Source organism: Anolis carolinensis, unplaced genomic scaffold (assembly GCF_035594765.1).
Source record: "Anolis carolinensis isolate JA03-04 unplaced genomic scaffold, rAnoCar3.1.pri scaffold_11, whole genome shotgun sequence".
In the NCBI taxonomy this organism is placed as follows: Eukaryota; Metazoa; Chordata; class Lepidosauria; order Squamata; family Dactyloidae; genus Anolis; species Anolis carolinensis.
In genome coordinates this window covers 19,295,869-19,318,170 of record NW_026943822.1, presented here as the reverse complement: position 1 = coordinate 19,318,170, position 22,302 = coordinate 19,295,869, and the positions used below count along the sequence as shown (strand labels likewise).

The 22,302-nt window shown below is 40.0% G+C and overlaps 1 protein-coding gene across 11 annotated transcripts in view; it reads left to right on the top strand.

Annotated features, from left to right (window-relative positions):
* The window catches only part of celf6 (CUGBP Elav-like family member 6), a 166,506-nt gene that overhangs the window by 130,780 nt on the left and 13,424 nt on the right, over positions 1-22,302 (top strand). For 6 of the 11 annotated variants that reach the window (XM_062963380.1, XM_062963378.1, XM_062963383.1 and 3 more), the window contains 7 exons: positions 1,785-1,928; positions 4,511-4,655; positions 7,019-7,168; positions 9,943-10,005; positions 12,586-12,666; positions 15,129-15,272; positions 17,882-18,037. In XM_062963380.1, coding sequence (XP_062819450.1) covers positions 1,785-1,928; positions 4,511-4,655; positions 7,019-7,168; positions 9,943-10,005; positions 12,586-12,666; positions 15,129-15,272; positions 17,882-18,009 — 855 coding nt within the window. In that variant the 3' untranslated portion in view covers positions 18,010-18,037. Of the gene's footprint in view, positions 1-1,784; positions 1,929-4,510; positions 4,656-7,018; positions 7,169-9,942; positions 10,006-12,585; positions 12,667-15,128; positions 15,273-17,881; positions 18,038-20,175; positions 20,277-22,302 lie in introns of all 11 variants that reach the window. The other 5 variants (XR_010000941.1, XM_062963382.1, XM_062963379.1 and 2 more) reach the window with 5 other exon arrangements.

Here is a 22,302-nt window from a genome sequence, read left to right as displayed (position 1 = left end):
TCTCAAATATACTTAGTGAAAATTTTGTTACTATAACAAAAGTTACAAAATTTCATGACTATTTCATTATAGTATTGCGCATAATTAAATGACCATAATTAGGGAAACTTCAGGGGCTCCCATCGCCCTCATTTTTACAATGATAGAATACATTTGCCACTGTTAGCTCACCAAATTTCAGAATGTTTCACTTATTTGTGGATTTTTGGTGAGTTTTCAAAGTTTTAAGGCGGGACAGACCGCTATCCTAATCAGTGCTTTCCGATGCAGTCTGGGAAATGTAGTTTAGGGCAAACGCTTCGAATGTGGCTTCCAACTTACAAAACTTCCCATTTTCTTAGGATTTCCAAAACTTCGAAGCACTCCCCACAGATGACCATCCAGCCCGAGTGTCAAATCAACTATACTCCCAGGCAGCATATTCCACCATCGAAAATTCTCTTTTATTATTTATGTATTTATTTATTTATTTATTTATTTATTTATTAGGTAAAGGTTTTCCCATGACATTAAGTCCAGTCATGACCGACTCTGGGGGTTGGTGCTCATCTCCATTTCTAAGCCGAAGAGCCGGCATTGTTCATAGACACCTCCAAGGTCATGTGGCCTTTGGCATGACTGCATGGAGTGCCGTTACCTTCCTGCTGGAGCAGTACCTATTCATCTACTCTCATTTGTGAGGCCTAACTCTGCCTGTCCCATGGGCTGAGTGGGTTGCCAGGTGACCAAGTGGGTGGATCTTAGCCTTCTAACTGGCAGCAATTGGATAAAAACAATTATTCCTCTCCCTCTAATTAGGAATTAATTTTTGTTGTTGTTGTTGTTGTATGAACGTAGAGGCATGGATGAGGGGTTGTGCTGCCAAGTTTAGTGTTTCTGGGATGTGTAGTTTTGTTGTTTTGTCCTAGGCCGAAATTTCATTACCCTTTTATATATATAGATACTAGCTGTGCCCGGCCATGCGTTGCTGTGGCGAAGTATGGTGGTATGGGGAATAAAGTATTGAGGAATTGGTGGTAGTTAAGGTAACAGGTAAAGGTTTTCTCCTGACATTAAGTCCAGTTGTGTCTGACTGCATACTGAAGTGGATTATATGGCAGTGTGGAGTCAAGATAATCCAGTTCAAAGCAGATAATATAAGATTATAAATGGGTTATATAGCTGTGTGGAAAGGCCTTGAGTTTACCCTGTCATATAATCCAGTTCAAATCTGATAATCTGTATTTTATAGTCAGTGGGGAATAGGCCTAAGTGAGGCCTAACTCTGCCTGTCCCCGGGCTGAGTGGGTTGCTAGGAGACCAAGTGGGCGGAGCTTAGCCTTTTAACTGGCAGCAATTGGATGAAAACAATTATTCCTCTCCCTCTAATTAGGACTTTATTTTTCTTTTCTTTTTGTTGTATGAACGTAGAGGCATGGATGAGGGGTTGTGCTGCCATGTTTAGTGTTTCTGGGATGTGTAGTTTTGTTGTTTTGTCCTAGGCCAAAATTTCATTACCCTTTTATATTTATAGATATTGCTAAATTGATACGGTTTTCTTCTGTTTGAATCCATTTGTTCCATGCCTTCATTTTGGGAGCAGCGGGAAGCAAGTTGGGCGGGTCCACCTCCAATATAAGATGCTTTCGAGTATTGAAACATGGCTTTTCCCATCATGGGTATTGAATGGTCTTGCTGAGAGTATTTGCGGTGTATGCAGCCATCACGGCACATGGCAAAGCAATGGTAACACTCTGCCGGACTCTCTCTCTTTCTCTCTCTCTCTTTCCCCTTCCTCTTCCTAGGGAGCGTCCTCCAGTTTGGTGGTGAAGTTTGCCGACACAGACAAGGAGAGGACCCTGCGGCGAATGCATCAGATGGCGGGACAGCTGGGCATCTTTAATCCCATGACCATCCAGTTCGGAGCCTACGGAGCATATACGCAAGCGGTAGGATGTGACACAGGCATGCCAAAGGCAACAAACCCATAACAGGAGCCACATGCGGGTGATGGAGTGACAACACTATCAATGGGGAGAGGAACTGACTACATTTTTAAAAAATAGCTTTACAGGAGCTGTTCAAGTGCTGAATCTCTTTCAGCACTTGAATTCCATTCAAAATTATTATCAGTCTCCAAAAGCTTACATATGCAATAGAAATAAGGGAAAACTGGTTTAAGGTCTTTTACAGATGGTACCTTACTCCGGAAAGGCTTGCGAAGTTTAACAAAGGCAAAGGAAATGGGAAATGTTGGAAATGTCAGAAACATAATGGAGATTTCATGCATATGTGGTGGGGATGCAGAAAAATAAAAAAGTTTTGGTAGGAAATAAAGAGAGAAATGGAGAAAATATTGCTAATCAAATTCAATACAAAACCAGAATACTTCTTATTAGGTATGGTTGACTTTCAAATGGACCCCAACACGGAAAAACTCTTTATATACATGGTAACAGCGGCCAGGATATGTATTGCCAAAGTATGGAAAACACAAGAAATTCCCACAACAGAAAAATGGATACTGAAGCTAATCGATATCAAAAACATGGATTTATTAACACAAAAAGTATCACAGAGTATTTCGCCAAGACAATGGACCGATTGGAACAAACTGAGACAATATTTGCTAAGAAGCAACATAGAACTTGTGTGATTTTCGCTTACAGGAATTCTTAGACTTCAGGGTATATATGGTGGCTTGCCGAAAAATATCAAATGTTTAAAGGTTGATTTATAAAGCAATGCAGAGGAGCTAGAAGTGGTTATAGCGTTTTTTTTCTCTGTTTTTCTTTTTCTTTCTATTTTTCCAAATTTGTTCTTTCTTTATTTTTATGTACACGTTAAAATTATAAATAAAATAATAATAATAAATTATTATCAGTCTCCCACACACAGTTTGATTCTATGGTTGACCATGGAGTTGCGTTGGAGGGTCCATAGATTCCTGGGGAGATTTTTAAAATAGTGATTTTTCATTTGAGATTTTTCTCCTTTCAACCGGATCCTGCTCCTGTAACTCCCATCAAAGTGTAGGGCCAGCTGGACAATTGTTGCCCTCTTGCAGTTGCTCCTTCTGTTTGTGTTGTCGGAGGATTTCATGACCATAATCACAGGGTTGTTGTGTGTTTTCTGGGCTGTATGGCCATGGTCTCTCCTGACATGGAGATCATAGATGTGGGAAAAACGTCAGGAGAGAATCCCTCTGGAACATGGCCATACAGCCCGGAAAACACACAACAACCTGCTCCTTCTGTTACTTAGGGCCTGCTTGGAAACTATAACCAACTTTGGGAAGGCACATTAATATAACACTATGTAGCAAAATTTGAGAAATGTTCTCTTTCTGGTTTGAAAGTATCATAACCTCTTTAATTGTGAACCACAGTAGAGTCTCACTTATCCAACATAAATGGGCTAGCAGAACATTGGATAAGCGAATATGTTGGATAATAAGGAGAGATTAAGGAGAAACCTATTAAACACCAAATTAGGTTATGATTTTTCAAATTAAGCACCAAAACATCATGTTATACAACAAATTTGACAGAAGAAGTAGTTCAATATGCAGTAATGCTACATAGTAATGACTGTATTTACAAATTTAGCACCAAAATATCACGATGCATTGAAAACATTAACTACAAAAATGCATTGGATAATCCAGAACATTGGATAAGTGAATGTTGCATAAGTGAGACTCTACTGTGCTTACTTTGAAAATAGTTATTATGCTCCAGAAACTTTGTTTCCTCCAGTTATGTTGAATTGGTTGAGACTCAATTGAAAATCTATAGCAAAATGTGCTGCAGGGTGTCCTGCAAAGACAAAAGTTTTGCAGTTTAATTTTTAAAAAATCCATGTTTTTATGATAGAATCAATTAAGAAATGACATTTTTAAACCAGGAACAAAAATCACATTGGATTGCTGTAAGTTTTCCGGGGTGTCTGGCCATGTTCCAGGAGCATTCTCTCCTGACGTTTCACCCACATCTGTGGCAGGCATCCTCAGAGGTGTGAGGTTCATTGGAAACTAGGCAAGTGGGGTTCATATACCTGTGGAATAATGTCCAAGGGTGGGAGAAAGAACTCTTGTCTGCTTGAGGCAAGTGTGAATGTTGCATGATCATCTTGATTAGCATTTAATGGAGTTGCAGATTCAAAGCCTGGCTGCTTCCTGCCTGGGGGATTCCTTTGTTGGGAGGTGTTAGATGGCCCTGATTGATTGATTAATGAATGGAATTTCTCTGTTTTCTGAGTGTTGTTCTTTATTTACCTGCCTGCTTCCTGCCTGGGGGAATCCTTTGTTAGGAGGTGTTAGCTGGCCCTGATTGTTTCATGCTTGGAATTCCCCTGACATTGCATTACATAGTGTCATAAAAGCAAAGCTAACTTGTATTTTCTTCCTTCCTCCTTCCCTTCATCCCCCGTTTCCTTTTCTTCCCTGTCTCCCTTTGGCCACATCCACGTCCCCATCCCCGGCTGCTTCTTTTCCTCTCTCTCTCCCCACGCCTGTCTTTCTTTCATTAAGATAATGCAGCAGCAGGCAGCTCTGATGGCTGCAGCACAAGGAACTTGCCTCAACCCCATGGCAGCCATTGCGGCCGCCCAGATGCAGCAGATGGCCGCCTTTAACGTGAGCGGGTTGGTCGCGGCTCCCATGACGCCCTCATCAGGTATGGTGGTCACGCCGTCATCCTTGGGATGGAGAATTTTAAGTACCTTACCTGAGGACAGATCCCGGAATCTGTAGTTAAAATACAAAATGGAGTCCTGAGTCTGATCATGCTCAGCACAATCACATGTTTGTGACCCCTTCCAGCTTAAGCGGCTGAAGGGGAAAGGAAGGGCCCTGAGGCTGTTAAGAATTGTGTGAGTTGAAATCCAAAACACCTGGAGGGCCCAAGTTTGCCCATACCTGGTGTAGTGGCATGACTCTCAAGCTCTGGACCTTCATATATTTTGGATTTTAATACCCAGAAGCCCTAGTCAATCATATGATTTCTGGATACTGGTGTCTGAAATTTCTGGAGAACTGAAGGTTGGAAAGCAATGGGTTTTGATCTCTTCCCAGGCTAACACTTTTCCCATTTTTTGGAAAAAAAAATATTGTATATATATATATATATCTATATATATAAAAGGGTAATGAAATTTCGGCCAAGGACAAAACAACAAAACTACACATCCCAGAAACACTAAACTTGGCAGCACAACCCCTCGTCCATGCCTCTACGTTCATACAACAAAAAGAAAAGAAAAATAAAGTCCTAATTAGAGGGAGAGGAATAATTGTTTTTATCAAAGTGCTGCCAGTTAGAAGGCTAAGCTCCGTCAGGGGAAAACCTTTACCCTTTACCTTAACTACCACCAATTCCTCAATACTTTATTTCCCATACCACCATACTTCGCCACAGCAACACGTGGCCGGGCACAGCTAGTATATACAACACAACTGTATATATATTTACTGTGTGTGTGTGTGTGTGTGTGTGTGTGTGTGTGTGTGTATATATATATATATATACACATACACATATATATATACATATATATACATATATACACACACACACAATAAAAATTGTATATATTGTATATACATATAATACTGATAATAATATTATATTGGAATACAATACCATGCTAATAATAATACAATATAATAATACAGTAGAGTCTCACTTATCCAAGCTAAACGGGCTGGCAGAATGTTGGATAAACGAATATGTTGGATAATAAGGAGAGATTAAGGAAAAGCCTATTAAACATCAAATTAGGTTATGATTTTACAAATTAAGCACCAAAATATCATGTTATACAACAATTTTGGCAGAAAAAAGTAGTTCAATGCGTAGTAATGCTATGTAGTAATTACTGTATTTACGAATTTAGCACCAAAATATCACGATGTATTGAAAATATTGACTGCAAAAATGCCTTGGATAATCCAGAACGTTGGATAAGTGAGTGTTGGATAAGTGAGACTCTACTGTGCTTACTTTGAAAATAGTTATTATGCTCCAGAAACTTTATTTCAACCAGTTATGTTGAATTGGTTGAGACTCAATTGAAGTCTTTGCAGGATTTCCTGCAAAGACAACGATTTGTGCAGTTTAATAAAAAAAATTCCATGTTTTTATGATAGAACAAATTAAGAATTGACATTTTTAAAGCAGGAACATATTGTATATATATATAATACTGATAATAATATTATATTGGAATACAATACCATACTAATAATAATCTATATATATATAAAAGAGTGATGGCATCACGGCGCCCCACAAAACAACAAAACTACAGGCCCCCCAACCTCGAAATTTGACAACACAACCCATCATCCACGCCTCTAGGTTGATACAACAAAAAGAAAAGAAAAATAAAGTTCTAATTAGAGGGAGAGGAATAATTGCTTTTATCTAATTGCTGCCAGTTAGAAGGCTAAGCTCCTTCAACTTGGTCTCCTAGCAACCCAATAAAAAATAATAAAAAACACTAAAAAATTAATACAATAAAATACTATAAAAACAGAAAATAACTAAAAATAATACAAGAAAATAATAAAATATAATAAATAAAAATATAACTTACAATAAAATTAATTAAAAAATGCAAATAACGTCAAATAAAAATTACACAACAATTTTTAACCAATACCACCACCACTTTGCCACAGCAACGCGTGGCCGGGCACAGCTAGTACAATATAATAATATATAATATTGTAATATGGTAATACTAACACATTAAATATGATTACTACTGATAATATATAATGATATGCAGTTTTATTATTGTATATTTGTATATTTTAAGTTGTAATGCTTTTGATTGTGAGTCTCTGTAGGGGGAGGTAAAGTGGGATATAAGTAAATAAATAGAATAAATAAATAAATAAATAGAGTGGAGTCAAACAACGGACATGCACTGTCTCACGGGCATATCTGCAGCCTCTGTTTTGCTTCTGTGAGGCTAGATTTGCTGTTTGCAAGGTCCACGTTTTTAATTCTTCTCTTTGTCTTGCCCGGTCCAGGTACAAGCACACCTCCCGGGATCAGCACAGCCCCCGTCCCCAGCATAGCCACGCCAATCGGAGTGAATGGGTTCAGCCCTCTCCCGCCCCAGACCAATGGGCAGCCAGCATCCGAAACCATTTATACCAATGGAATTCATCCATACCCAGGTAAGGGAAAACTCATGCCCGAACATATAGTCCAATATAGGCCATATAGTCCAAAACATGTTGTCGAAGGCTTTCATGGCCAGAATCACTCCATTGCTGTGAGTTTTCCAGACTGTATGGCCATGCTCCAGAAGCATTCTCTCCTGACGTTTCACCTGCATCTATGTCCGGAATCCTCAGAGGTTGTGACATATGTTGGAAACTAGGCAAGTAGGGTTTATATACCTGTGGAATAATGTCCAGGGTGAGGGAAAGAACACTTGTCTGCAAATGTTGCAATTGGCCACCTTGATTAGCATTGAATAGGCTTTTAGCTTGTTTACTGCCTAGGGGAATCCTTTGTTGGGAGGTGTTTGCTGGCCCTGATTGATTCATGTCTGGAATTCCTCCATTTTTCTGAATGGTATTCTTTATTTACTGTCCTGATTTTAGAGTTTAGATGCCTGCCATAGATGCAGGTGAAACATCAAGAGAAAATGCTTCTGGAACATGGCCATACAGCCCGGAAAACTCACAGCAACCCACTGTCCAAAATCCAAATCTTTGTTGCTAGATGAGAGAAAAAGGAAAGAGCTAGCTACTTCTTTTGAGGTGTTAGAAAGACAAGATGTCCAGCTGGCACAGAAAGTAGACCATCCAAAACTATGAAGCAACTGGATCTCTCAGGCTTCATCTGAAAGATAATAATAATAATAATAATAATAATAATAATAATAATAATAATAATAATATACTTTATTTTTCTATCCTGCCTCTGTCTCCTCGAAGGGACTCAGCGTGGCTAACGTGGGGCCAGGACCAAAAACAAGACAAGAACAGAATTAAAAACATACGTCCCTCAGAATTGTTCTGGAGAACCTACAACTGTTTTGGAAAGTCTTCTCTCTAGGAATCCTTAGGTCAGTGGTTCTCAACCTGGGGTCCCCAGATGTTTTTGGCCCACAACTCCCAGAAATCCCAGCCAGTTAACCAGCTGTTAGGATTTCTGGGAGTTGAAGGCCAAAAACATCTGGGCACCCCAGGTTGAGAACCACTGACCTAGGTCCTCCAGCACTAGGTTCTCCTGTATTGGAGGACACAGATGTTCCTACAGGGAAAATATTATTTCTGCAAATAATCAGATCCAGAAAAGTTAAACTCATAAATGCAAAGGACAGTTTGTCCTTTTAATGTGAACTTTCCAAACTCCTACCGTAGTTGGGGAACGAAAACATGCAAATGTGAGTAGATCAATAGGTACCGCTCCGGCGGGAAGGTAACGGCTCTCAATGCAGTCATGCTGGCCACACAACCTAGGAGGTGTCTACGGACAATGCCGGCTCTTTGGCTTAGAAATGGAGATGAGCCCCAACCCCCAGAGTCGGACACAACTGGACTTAATATGAGAGGGAAAACTTTACCTTTTGCCTAGTTGGTGAACGTATAAATCATGCTCACAGAGGAGTTCCAAGTTGCTTTTCTCTGTTGCTTGCTTTCTCTCTTCACATCTTGCTTTTAAATGGCTAGTTTTCCTTACTCCTCCTCCTCCTTAGTTAGATGGAGAGGGACAATCCTTTCATTTGTGTCTCCGATTTCTGTCTCCTCCGGCGTCGGGCGCAACGTGAGAAGGGAACTATGGGCAAATCATGGGAAAAGTTATTTGGGGGTGGATGGAAATCTGGGAACCCCCGGTGGCGCAGCGTGTTAAAGCACCGAGCTGCTGAACTTGCGGACCGAAAAGTTGCAGGTTCGAATGCAGGGAGTGGAGTAAGCTCCCAGCTTGTGCCAATTTAGCAGTTTGAAAACATTCATACCCTGTTTCCCTGAAAATAAGACATCCCCAAAAAATAAGACCTAGTAGAAGTTTTGCTGAATTGCTAAATATAAGGCCTCCCCTGAAAGTAAGACCTAGCAAAATTTCTGTTTGGAAGCATGCCAGGCACCTGCCAAACAAAAGACCATAGCATGCAGGATTAGTAAATGTACATTATTATTATTATTATTATTGACACAACGACGTTGTATGACACAGCAAACAAGACAGATATGCAGGATTTCGTTTCACAAAACCACAAGTCGAACACTTCCCAAGTGTCTAGGACTGTGTGATGTATTTTCAGATGATGCGTGCAGATCCCAGCAGGGTGGCCTTTTGCAGTTGGCAGATCGTAGTTTTGTCAATGTCTATTGTTTCCAAATGCCGGCTGAGATCTTTTGGCACGGCACCCAGTGTGCCCATCACCACTGGGACCACCTGCACTGGTTGATGATGATGATGATGATGATGATTATTATTATTATTATTATTATTATTATTATTATTATTATTATTATACCCCACCTCCATCTCCCCAGAGGGACTCAGGGCAGCTTACATACCAGTCGTATATGGAAATAATGGTAGTAACAAGAAATTTGTTACAGTTTGTCTGGTTTAGTTATGTTGGTTTGTGATGACAACTACTGTACAGTATAGAATCAATGTTCTTTTTTCTTTTTTTTGTTCAACAATGAATATGAATTCTTCTTCATGGAAAAATACGACATCCCCTGAAAATAAGACCTAGTGCATCTTTGGGAGTAAAAAATAATATAAGACACTGTCTTACTCTCAGGGAAACACGGTATGTGAGTAGATGAATAGGTACTGCTCCGGCGGGAAGGTAATGGGATGATATATCAAGGAGGTTCCCTTCCCACCTTCCAATGCCGGCGCCTGACTGCTCTGAAAGCCGATCCCCTCTGGTTGCCTTTGCTTACTGTCTCCCTTCTTCCTTCTTTTTTTTTCTTCTCAGCTCAAAGTCCCACTGTGGCCGATCCCCTCCAACAAGCCTACGCAGGCATGCAGCACTATGCAGGTCTCAAACATTGCTTTGCCTGTCCGATCCCCCGCCTTCCTTCCTTCCTTCCCTGCCTCCACTTTCCTTTTCTCTGTCTCCCTTCCCTTCTTTCTCTGCATTCTCCCTCTGTTTTCATCTTCTCACCGCATCTTTCTAATATGACATGAGTCGCCATTGAGTGACAGCCCGTGTCAGTGGGACACTGAATCCATTCCCGGTCTTTAAACATCCGGAAGCAATTTTGGGCCACCTGGTTAATTCTTCTAAAGGTGGATTCCCTATCTTCTGAATAAAGAAGCTGTCACTGGGCTACGTATAGGTCAAAATAACAAGTAATGAGGATGATATGGGAAGGATCATAGAATCATACTAGCTGTGCCCGGCCACGCGTTGCTGTGGCTAGGACTTAATTTTTCTTTTCTTTTTGTTGTATGAACGTAGAGGCGTGGATGTGAGGTTGTGTTGTCAATTTTCGAGGTTGTGGGGCATTTAGTTTAGTTGTTTTGTCCGGTGCCATGATTCCATTACCCTTCTATCTATCTATATAAAAGAGTGATGGCATCAGGGCAGCGGACAAAACAACAAAACTACAGGCCCCCCAACCTCGAAATTTGACAACACAACCCATCATTCACGGCTCTAGGTTGATACAACAAAAAGAAAAGAAAAATAAAGTCCTAATTACAGGGAGAGGAATAATAGTTTTTATCCAATTGCTGCCAGTTAGAAGGCTAAGCTCCGCCCACTTGGTCTCCTAGCAACCTACTCAATCCAGGGAACAGGCACAGTTAGGCCTCACTTAGGCCTTTTCCACAGATTATCAGATTTTCACTGGATTATATGGCAGTGTAGACTCAAGGCCCTTCCACACAGCTATATAACCCATTTAGAATCTTATATTATCTGCTTTGAACTGGATTATCTTGACTCCACACTGCCATATAATCCACTTCAGTGTGCATACTAAACATAAAGACAACCATACAACAGACATTCAATACCACCACTACCTCAACAATTTCTCACCAACACCACCAGACAACGCCACAGCAACGCGTGGCCGGGCACAGCTAGTTTATATATATAGATGCAGTAGTCTCACTTATCCAACATAAACGGGCCGACAAAAGCTTGGATAAGCGAATATCTTGGATAATAAGGAGGGATTAAGGAAAAGCCTATTAAACATCAAATGAAGTTATGATTTTACAAATTAAGCACCAAAACATCATGTTATACAATAAATTTGACAGAAAAAGTAGTTCAATACGCAGGAATGTTATGTTGTAATTACTGTATTTACTAATTTAGCACCAAAATATCATGATATATTGAAAACGTTGACTACAAAAATGGCTTGGATAATCCAGAGGCTTGGATAAGCAAGTGTTAGATAAATGAGACTCTACTGTATTATTAGTAATATTACATGTAATATAAATATACAATTATAATAGTGAGACTCTACTGTATTATTATTATATTAATTATATCTTATATATCAAATGTAATATTACTAATAATATGACCATATAATGATATCCAGTAGGGTTTCACTTATTCAAGCTAAACAGGCCGGCAGAAGCTTGGATAAGTGAATATCTTGGATAATAAGGAGGGATTAAGGAAAAGCGTATTAAACATCAAATTAGGTTATGATTTTACAAATTAAGCACCAAAACTTCATGTTAGACAACAAATTTGACAGAAAAAGTAGTTCAATACGCAGTAATTACTGTATTTACGAATTTAGCACCAAAATATCACGATGTTTTGAAAACATTGACTACAAAAATGGCTTGGATAATCCAGAGGCTTGGATAAGTGAGGCTTGGATAAGTGAGACTTTACTGTATTAGATTACATTCCTGGTTATAGTGGCCTCTTGCCTTTGCATTTTGGGGAATCCCTTCTCTGTATCATCTAGTCCAACCCCATACCATGCAGGAAAAGCACAACCAAAGCACTCCCGGCGCAGAGAGTTCCACTGCTGAACAGCTCTCACAGTTAGGAAGTTCTTCCTAATGTTCAAGTGGACTCTCCCATGATAGAATCATAGAGTTGCAAGAGACCTGGTGGGCCATCTAGTCCAACCCACTTCCAAGAGCAAGAAAATTGCAGAATTTCAGGAAACATTTCAGAGAGTCATAGATGTCTTGAGGTGTGTCACATCACAATGAGATCCTCCGTATACGACGCATGCATTTTCCAATTGAGTCTGATTCTAGAGTCATCACTGGGCACCCTATATAATAATAATAATAATAAAACTTTATTTATACCCCGCCACCATCTCCCCAACGGGGACTCGGGGCGGCTCACATGGGGCCATGCCCAAGACAATACAATAGACAAAATATAAAAACAACATATCAGAATGCAATTAAACAATGCAACAATAACACTACACAATACAGAACAAAAAAGCAGAACGTAGCATAACATAACAAGGGCGGGCCGCATGGACACAAGGTTAAAAACTCGGGGTAAGAAGAGATAAGAATAAAACCATACCCATAGCCATTGGTCTTCCATTATGTTTCCTTTTTCCTTATGATGTTATGGGTTCCCTGATCGTTCTGTTTTTTTGTGTTCCAGCAGCATATCCAGCCGCCTATGCACCAATCAGCCAGGCCTTCCCCCAGCAAGCTCCCATCATCCCTCAACAGCAAAGAGAAGGTGAGATGAAAACAAAGCTGAGACTTTTGGAAGAAAGTGGCACCATTTAGGGCTCTTTCAAACAGGCCCTATACCCCAGCATCTAATCCCAGGTTTTCTGATTTAAACTGGATTATATGAGTCCCCACTGCCAGATAATCTGGGATAAACAGTCAACCTGGGATCAGTTCCTGGTATATAGGTCCTGTTTGGAAGGACTCTTAGGAGAACATCAATGGTGAATGGGCTCAATCCAGAAACTCAACTGGAGTTGGCCTGTTGAATCCAACACCGAGGATGCATCTACACTGGAGAATGAATGCATTATAATACCGTATATACTCGAGTATAAACCGACCCGAATATAAGCCAAGGCACCTAATTTTACCACAAAAAAACTCAGAAAACATTGACTCAAGTATAAGCTGAGGGTGGTAAATTTCAATAATAATAATAATAATAATAGAGTAAAATAATACATGTAATAATAATAATAATAAATAGAGTAAAATAATACATGTAATAATAATAATATCAGAGTGAAATAATAAATGTATTAATGATAATAATAAAAATAGAGTAAAATAAATGTAATAGTAGCAACAATAATAGGGAAAATTAAAAATGTAATAATACCAATAATAATAGAGAAAAAAAATAAATGTACCATATATTCTTGAGTATAAGCTGACCCAAATATAAGCCAACCAGGACCCTCACCCGAGTATAAACCGAGGGAGGCTTTTTCAGTCTTAAAAAAGGGCTGAAAAACTAGGTTTATACTCGAGTATATACAATAATAATAATAATAATAATAATAATAATAATAATAATAATAATAATAATTAATAATAATAATAATAATAATAATAATAATAATAATAATAATAATAATGAACTACTTTCTTATACCCCGCCACCATCTCCCAAACGGGACTCAGGGCGGCTTACATATGGGACAAAATGCCCATTGACACAATGCAAACAATCCGTCAAAGCAAAAAAGTAATTAAAACAAAACCTACTGTATATACTCGAGTATAAGCCTAGTTTTTCAGCCATTTTTTTAAGACTGAAAAAGCTCCCCTCGGCTTATACTTGGGTGAGGGTCCTGGTTGGCTTATATTTGGGTCAGCCTATACTCGAGAATATATGGTACATTTATTATTTTTCTCTATTATGATTGGTATTATTACATTTATTATTTTTCTCTATTATTGTTGCTTTTATTACATTTATTTCACTCTGATAATATTATTATTGCATTTATTATTTTACTCTTATTTATTATTACTTGTATTATTTTCCTATATTTATTATTATCATTATTACATGTATTATTTTACTCAGTTATTATTAAAAGGATACATAAGCACATTTACATTGAAAAAGATGAGAATAATGATTTGATCAGAGTTGGACAGCCTTATCTTAAATTTGAGCTTTACGTAAATACAGTAGAGTCTCACTTATCCAAGCCTCGCTTATCCAAGCCTCTGAATTATCCAAGCCATTTTTGTAGTCAATGTTTTTAATATATCGTGATATTTTGGTGCTTGGCAGCTTCAAAGACTGGCCTCTTCAAGGGATTCCCCTAGGTAATAATAATAATATAATAATAAAACTTTATTTCTAGAACACCCTCTCTCCCCAGAGGGACTCAGAGCGGTTAACATACATATAAACGGCAAACATTCAATGCCACAACTACTTCACTAATATCAATATTATAAAATGAAGCAGCCAGGCTTTGAAGCTGCCAGGCTATTCAATGCTAATCAAGCTAGCCAATTGCAACATTCACACTTCACTCCAACAGACAAGAGTTCTTTCATCCCATCCTGGACATTATTCCACAGATATATGAACCCCACTTTCTTAGTTTCCAACAGACCTCACAACCTCTGAGGATGCCTGCCATAGATGTGGGCGAAACATCAGGAGAGAATGCTTCTGGAACATAGCTATAGAGCCTGGAAAACTCACAGCAATCCATTGTTATTCTAGTGAGGTTTCTCTCTCCTGACGTATTCCAACATACCGCAGTACAAATAACCAATTCTATATCTGGGATTGTATTTTAATGAATCTATTATGACTTGCAAGATTTGATCTCGTGTAATATAATTTCCGTGCTTGATTAGATATTTCCTCAAGCTGTGTCATGGGGAATTGGGTTCTTTGGCAATTTGTTGTTGTTTTTAATGATGTTTACCAAAAGAGGATAGTTTGTATCTGATAATATTTTTAAGAAAGGAGAGTTACAAAGTATTTTTAAAGATATATGGGGTGGCTGCTAAATAAGTGAAGATATAGATACAAGGCATCATGCAAACAAATATGGGATGCCTGGATTTTGCTGCAAAATAGCTTCCATTCTCCCTTTGCAAACATTTCGGAGAGGTTTGTTCATCCCGGCAGATAATGCCTGTCCTTTTTTCCTCCCTTCCTCCCGTATGTGCATGTTTGTGGCTGTTTCCCAGGTCCTGAAGGCTGTAACCTCTTCATTTATCACCTGCCCCAGGAGTTTGGGGACGCAGAGCTCATGCAGATGTTCTTGCCTTTTGGCAACGTCATCTCTGCCAAAGTCTTTGTCGACCGTGCCACCAACCAAAGTAAATGCTTTGGTAAGTAGCCAACGCGCTCGCTTCTCTTACCAACAGGACATTTAAATGTCAATTTTTAAAATATATATATAGATACCAGCACTGAACTGCTGAACTTGCGGACTGGGAGCGGAATGAGCTCCTGCTGTTAGCCCCAGCTTCTGCCAACCTAGCAGTTCGAAAACATGCAAATGTGAGTAGATCAATAGGTACCACTCCAGCGAGAAGGTAGCAGCGCTCCATGCAGTCATGCCAGCCACATGACCTTGGAGGTGTCTACAGACAACGCCGGCTCTTCGGCTTAGAAATTAAAAACTACATATAATAATAATAATATAATAATAAAACTTTATTTATACCCCGCCACCATCTCCCCAACGGGGACTCGGGGCGGCTAACATGGGGCCATGCCCAGAGCAGAGCATATGCAATAGAATTAAAAGAAAATTTGATTAAAATGTTTTATCGCTGGTATTTGACCCCTCAAAATTGATCAAACTAAATGCTGGAAATGTGACGACCAGGTGGGAACGTTTTTCCACTGTTGGTGGACCTGCAAAAAGGCAAGGAATTACTGGAAGGAAATCCACCAAAAAATACAAGAGATGTTGCAAATTAAAGTAGAGCTGGACCCAAAGTACTTCCTTTTAGGGATGCTTAATATTGAAAAAGACAAAAATAAAGAAATTCTGTTCAACTACCTCATCACTGCGGCAAGAATGATATATGCCAAATACTGGAAAAAGAAAGAAACCCCTGAGCTAAGCTGCTGGTTAAATAAGGTGTTGGAAGTTATGAATATGGACAAATTGACGTATCTACTAAAAAATAATAATGGCATACCAAAAAGGCAAACAAATTGGGATTTGATAAAAAAAATTCTAAGAGAAAAGCAAATGAAAATGTTAATTTAAATGAATTTCTAGTGGAAATAGATCAAATGCAAGAAGCTGTAAAGTATCTGTGTAAGAGATGGAAGTCAATTCTTTTAATATTTGTTCTATTTGTAGTTTTGGTTTGTTATATATATATTGTTTTTGTTTTTGTTTTTTTGGTTTTTTTGTTGTTGTTTTTTTGGTTTTTTCCCTCTTTCTTCCCCTTTTTCGGGTGATTGTTCTTGTTCACGGTTTTTGGTTGGTTTTCCCTCTCCCCTATTTTTTTCTCTCCGTTTCTATCTACTTCCCTCACCTTTTCCCCTAAAAACCATCTTTGTTTTCACACTTTCGCTGTAAACTTTATTTGAAACTTCAATAAAACCTATTTAATAAAAAAACAAATTGGAGGAAGAAAAAAGAAAAGAAATGGAGATGAGCACCAAGAGTCGGACACACCTAGACTTAACATCTTTACCTTTACTTATAGATACCAGAACTGGCTGGAGGATTCGGAAAGGTGTTGTGCCCAAAAAAATAATATTTATATGTTCTGCTTCAGCCCTTCTGGAGTTCCACTGTCTATATTTATAATAATAATAATAATAATAATAATAATAATAATAATAATAATAATAATAATAATAATTATTATTATTATTATTATTATTATTATTATTATTATTATACCCCGCCCCATCTTCCCGAAGGGACTCGGGGCAGCTTACTTGGGGCCAAGCCTGAACATCAACAATATAAAAACAAAGCAATAAAATGAATGAATCAACAACAACAATAAAAACAGGTCATAAAATCACATACAAAAAACTATAATGATAAAATCTTGGGTTTATAGTTTATAGGTCGGTGGTTTGAATCTGGGGAGTGGAGTGAGCTCCCACTGTTAGCTCCAGCTTCTGCCAACCTAGCAGTTTGAAAACATACAAATGTGAGTAGATCAATAGGTACCGCTCCGGCGGGAAGGTAACGGCGCTCCATGCAGTCATGCCAGCCACATGACCTTGGAGGTGTCTACGGACAATGCCGGCTCTTCGGCTTAGAAATGGAGATGAGCGCCAACCCCCTGCTAGGTTGGCAGAAGCTGGGGCTAACCACAGGAGCTCACTCTTGTTTTATTTTTTTTAATCTCTTCTTCCTGATTGTTAAATATCATCATTTCTGATTTGTTCCAATTAATTTGTAAACTTGTTATAAATCTAAATGAGCCTCTATTTTCTCCCATCATTTTATTGGCTGTTCCATTGAGAAAAGGGTATCATCTGCAAACAGATTTATTTTATATTTCTCTTTTATTCCTATTTCTTTTATACTACTCTCTTCTCTTATTACATTAGCCAATAGTTCCATTACAATCGCAGATAAAATTGGGGAAAGGGGACATCCCCGCCTTGTGCCTCGTGTTATATTTATTTTCCCTGTTAAACCATCATTCACCTTAATTTGAGCATAATTTTTGAATATAATTTGAGCATAATTTTTTAATATAATTTATCAATTAAGTTCCTACATTTTTCTCTGAATCCAAATTTGTCTAGTATCATTTTCATTGTCTTCCAGGAGACACTATCAAATGTCTCCTGGCGGGAGCTCACTCTGATCTCCGGATTCGGATTCGAAGTCTAGGAAGAGCTACCTCCAATGAAATGGTTGCAATGAAACAGCGATCCCACGATGGTTCCTCTACTAAACAATGGCTTTCCCTTTCTTGCCCTTGTCTCCGCTTTCCCTTGTCTCCAGGTTTCGTCAGTTTTGACAATCCAACTAGTGCTCAGGCAGCCATTCAGGCCATGAACGGCTTCCAGATCGGCATGAAGAGGCTAAAAGTCCAACTAAAGCGGCCAAAAGATGCCAACAGACCCTACTGACCCCTGTTCACTTTGGCTCTGAAAACAGGTAAGAAGACACAGGAGGGGATGGATGGCCCAGGTAGAGTCCAAGCAAAGGAATATCTGTCTGTGTGAGAGATGATATACACACATGTATATATGTCTCCGTGTGTATGTATGATGTATAGGAACACAATCGGGCCACCTCGCTGGACCCTTCCCTCCTATTCACCCAGCAACCCCCTTCATTTCATTTCAAACCTCCTTATTCTACCAACGTAGTCAAAGGTAGCAAGCAATATGGGAAAGGTTTCTGTGAGTTTTCTAGCCTGTATGGCCATGTTCCAGAAGCATTCTCTCCTAACGTTTCACCCACATCTGTGGCAGGCATCCTCGGAAGTTGTGAAGTCTGTTGGAAACGAGGCAAGTGGGGTTTATATATCTGTGGAATAATGTCCAGGGTGGGAGAAAGAACTCCCTGTGATACTCTAGGCTGCATGAGCACTGGAAACCAGACACCAAGCCAATAAACAATCTAATATCTTTATTAAAGAATTGAAGAAATAGAACAAAAATAAGCAGAATATATAGTCCAACAATAGACCTTCTGGGAAAGGTCAAATATAGTCCAGTATTATATAGTCCAATGTCCAGTATTAGAGTTTAAAGATGATAATCCAATTAACCGAAACACACTCAAACTTCCAAGCAGTTTGAGTGGGGAATAATCCAGGTCTTTTGCAAGAGTCTCAGGAAGCTAGTCCAAGCAACGGAGTTCAAGGCAAGGCAAGACTGAAGAGAGTGGATCCAAACGTGGTCCAGCCTTGACTAGAAGGCGAGGCGCAGTGCCCTATCTACTCGAGAGTAGAGCGCCACAAGAAACTAGAGGTGACGTTAATCCTCCAACTGACACGTTGACACCGCGCTGGCTAGCCAGCGCACAGAACTTTTAAGGGACTTCAAATCTTCCTTCAAAACAGGTGTCCAACACTTTTCCCAAGGGAAAAACTGGCTAGAGACAACATCTCCGCCAGGTGTGAGCCTCCCTGGAAACTCTCAAGGGAAACGGGTTAGTCAGAGGTTTCTCTGGCTGCTAATCTCGCGCTTCTCCGTAAATTAGCCTTCTCCAAGCGACTTGTTTCCCAAAACAGCTTCCTTTCAAAGGGAGGGGAACCGCTGGGAACAGGCTCAGTTTCAAGGGCTTTTGTAATGAGCTTCGGGCTTGAATTGTCAACAGGGAGCATCTGGAAGGGAACAGAATCTTGCTGATTTGGCAAAAACCCCATATCCTCATCGCTTTGGTCTGCAATGAATACAAGGTCATGGCCCGAGGGTCTTGGGGACATCACACTCCCATGCAGCTGTGGACAAGTTTATATATTTATGTATTTATTTACGATATTTCTATCCCACCTTTCTCCACCTCAAAGGGGACTCAAGGGGGCTTTACATATCGGCAGCTATTTGATGCCTAAAAACAATATAAATTTGCCATAAATGTGGCAAAACATCAGGAGGGAATGCGTCTGGGACATGGCCAGAAAACTCTCAGAAACCCAGTGATGCTGGCCATGAAAGCCTTCAACAACACAATATGTGTTTCCAAGTTTAAGGATGTGGTGTTGTTCAAGTATCCATAGCTTTTCAAAGGATCCAGTGCGACATATCAGAGTTTCCACTGTGACAGCCCAACCCAATAGTGTCCAATGAACCTTCTTGGACTTCATCACAAAATGTACTGTAAAAAAAATCAAATCAAAGCATTGCTGTAGTTAGTGGAAGACGGGGAGAGGAGTTGAATACCGTCTCTAACATCACTTCTGTGCCGGCATGCTGACAGCTGACACAGAAGCGAAATGGCCTAAAGATACCAGGTAGGTAATGCAAACATGTGCTACTATTGGACCACAAATATTCACATCATGGAAAGGCAGCAGAATATTAGCCATTAGTTTATGACTGTGTTTTCTTTTATTTTCCACCCCTTGGGATAAGGGAAGGAGCACTTTTGCGTTTCAGTCTCAGATGATAAAATAAACCCACCTGCCTTGGGTGGGCTCCTCTCCCATAGCAGCCAATGTGTCCTGTGCCAACCGGAATAACCGCCAAGCCGGCAACTCCATCCAACCGATTCATTTCTTTTTCTTTATATTTTTTTTTCTTCCCTCCAACCCGTTCCACTTCCGTGTCTCTAAACCCGACCAGGCCACTCATAGCTCCAAGGATGACCCCCAAGTTGCCTAGCAAACCTCTAGCTGTTATGGGAGGCCCAAACAAAAGCTCTCCCTCCCAAATTGTCCGAAACTGTAAGTGACTTCAACTCATGTTGTCATCGTCCTTTTCGATGACGCCATGTGGCCGGTTGTAACCTTGTTGCATGAACTTGACGTTGATCTTTCTATATATATATATTTATATCTATATATCTCCACTTTATTTTGATGACTCCACCTTCCCTCCTCCTTTTCCTCCTCTTCCTCCTTTCTCTCTCTGGCGGTTGTGCAGTGCCATATTGATGCTCATGGTGGATAGTTTTTTGGAGTGCTGATTGGTCAGTCTTTTACTAGTTGTGGATTTTCTGAGCCCATGAACTCCACTTTGTCCTTCTTTGTATCTTCTTCTATTTCTTCTTCTTTTTTTCCTTTCTGTTGTGATGTGTGACAATGATGTGTGTGCCCTTTATATTGACTGTCTCATCCTCATAGCGGAGGGAAGTGGGTTGGAACTGTTAGGGAAAACTCTCCAGAAATATAGCAGAGCATCCAAAAATACAAACGGGATACTTATAGTTGAGCATTCAGCTCACAGCAAGCAGAGCGTGAAGTGTTGTGGCCGGAAAAGATTGGGTAGCATGGGATTGAATTCCAACAGGAACATCCTTAAGAAGCCCACTTCCCAAAACCAGTAGCAAGGTATTTGGAGACTGCTATGCCCATCAGCCTTCATCCACATAGCCACTGAGTGTGGATTGTGAGCACTGCAGCCAGAGCCGGCCCAAGGTAATTTTCAAGTGTAAGCGAACCGAATGTTGGCGCCCCCCCCCCCCAAAACCAATCACTGAAAAATAAAAAAAATAAAAAACAGGGGAAATCCAGACAAGAAACAATCAGGGCCAGCTAAAACCTCTCAACCAAGGATGCCCCCAGGGAGGAAGCAGCCAGGCTTTGAATCTGCAAGGCCATTAAATGCTAATCAAGCTGGCCAATTGCAACATTCACATTTGCCTCCAACAGACAAGAGTTCTTTTTCCTACCCTGGACATTCTACAGATATACACACACACACACACACACACACACACACACACACACACACATATATATATATATATATATATATATATATATATATATATACACATAGTTTAAATAATAAATATATAGCAGCCACATACCTCGTCTAACGGTTGAACCGCCTCTGGCTGCAGCCAACAGCAACATTGACCTACCCGTTGTTTTGGTTTCCAGCTTATTTATGAGCCTGTATATCACTGCACTGCTTAAGCAGGAGTGGGCAATTTCTAATAGTACCCAGGACCAATTTCTGGGTTGAAGACTTGGGACGCATCTACACTGTAGAATGACTGCAGTTTGACACCACTTGAATTACCATGGTTCAAGGCTATGGGATTCTGAGAGTTGTTAAAGTTGTTAAAAAGTCAAAGATGACTTTTCATTTGAGGAAGCGAATTGATTCCTTTGAGTTATAGCAATCGGTTAAACCCTTGTGCCAGCAGGACTGCTGACCGAAAGGTCGGCGGTTCGAATCCAGGGAGCGCTCCCATCTGTCAGCTCCAGCTTCCCATGCGGGGACATGAGAGAAGCCTTCCACAGGATTGTAAAACACCCAGATATCCCCTGGGCAACATCCTTGCAGACAGCCAATTCTCTCACACCAGAAGCAACTTGCAGTTTCTCAAGTCGCTCCTGACACGGAAAAAATATATAAAGTTATGCCAGTAGAATACACAAGTTCCAATGTCTGATGCAATTTGGAATAGTGGGGTAAAATATACAGCATATATATATACAAGGAGCTGAGCTGCTGAACTTGCAGACCGAAAGGTCGCAGGTTCGAATCCGGGGAGCGGAGTGAGCGCCCGCTGTTAGCTCCAGCTTCTGCCAGCCTATGAGTTCGAAAACATGCAAATGTGAGTAGATCAATAGGTAGATCAATAGAGTCGTGACTGACTCTGGGAGTTGGTGCTCATCTCCATTTCTAAGCCAAAGAGCCGGCGTTGTCCATAGACATCTCCAGGTCATGTGGCCCCTGGCATGACTGCATGGAGCGCTGTTACCTCCCCGCCGGAGCAGTACCTATTGATCTACTCAC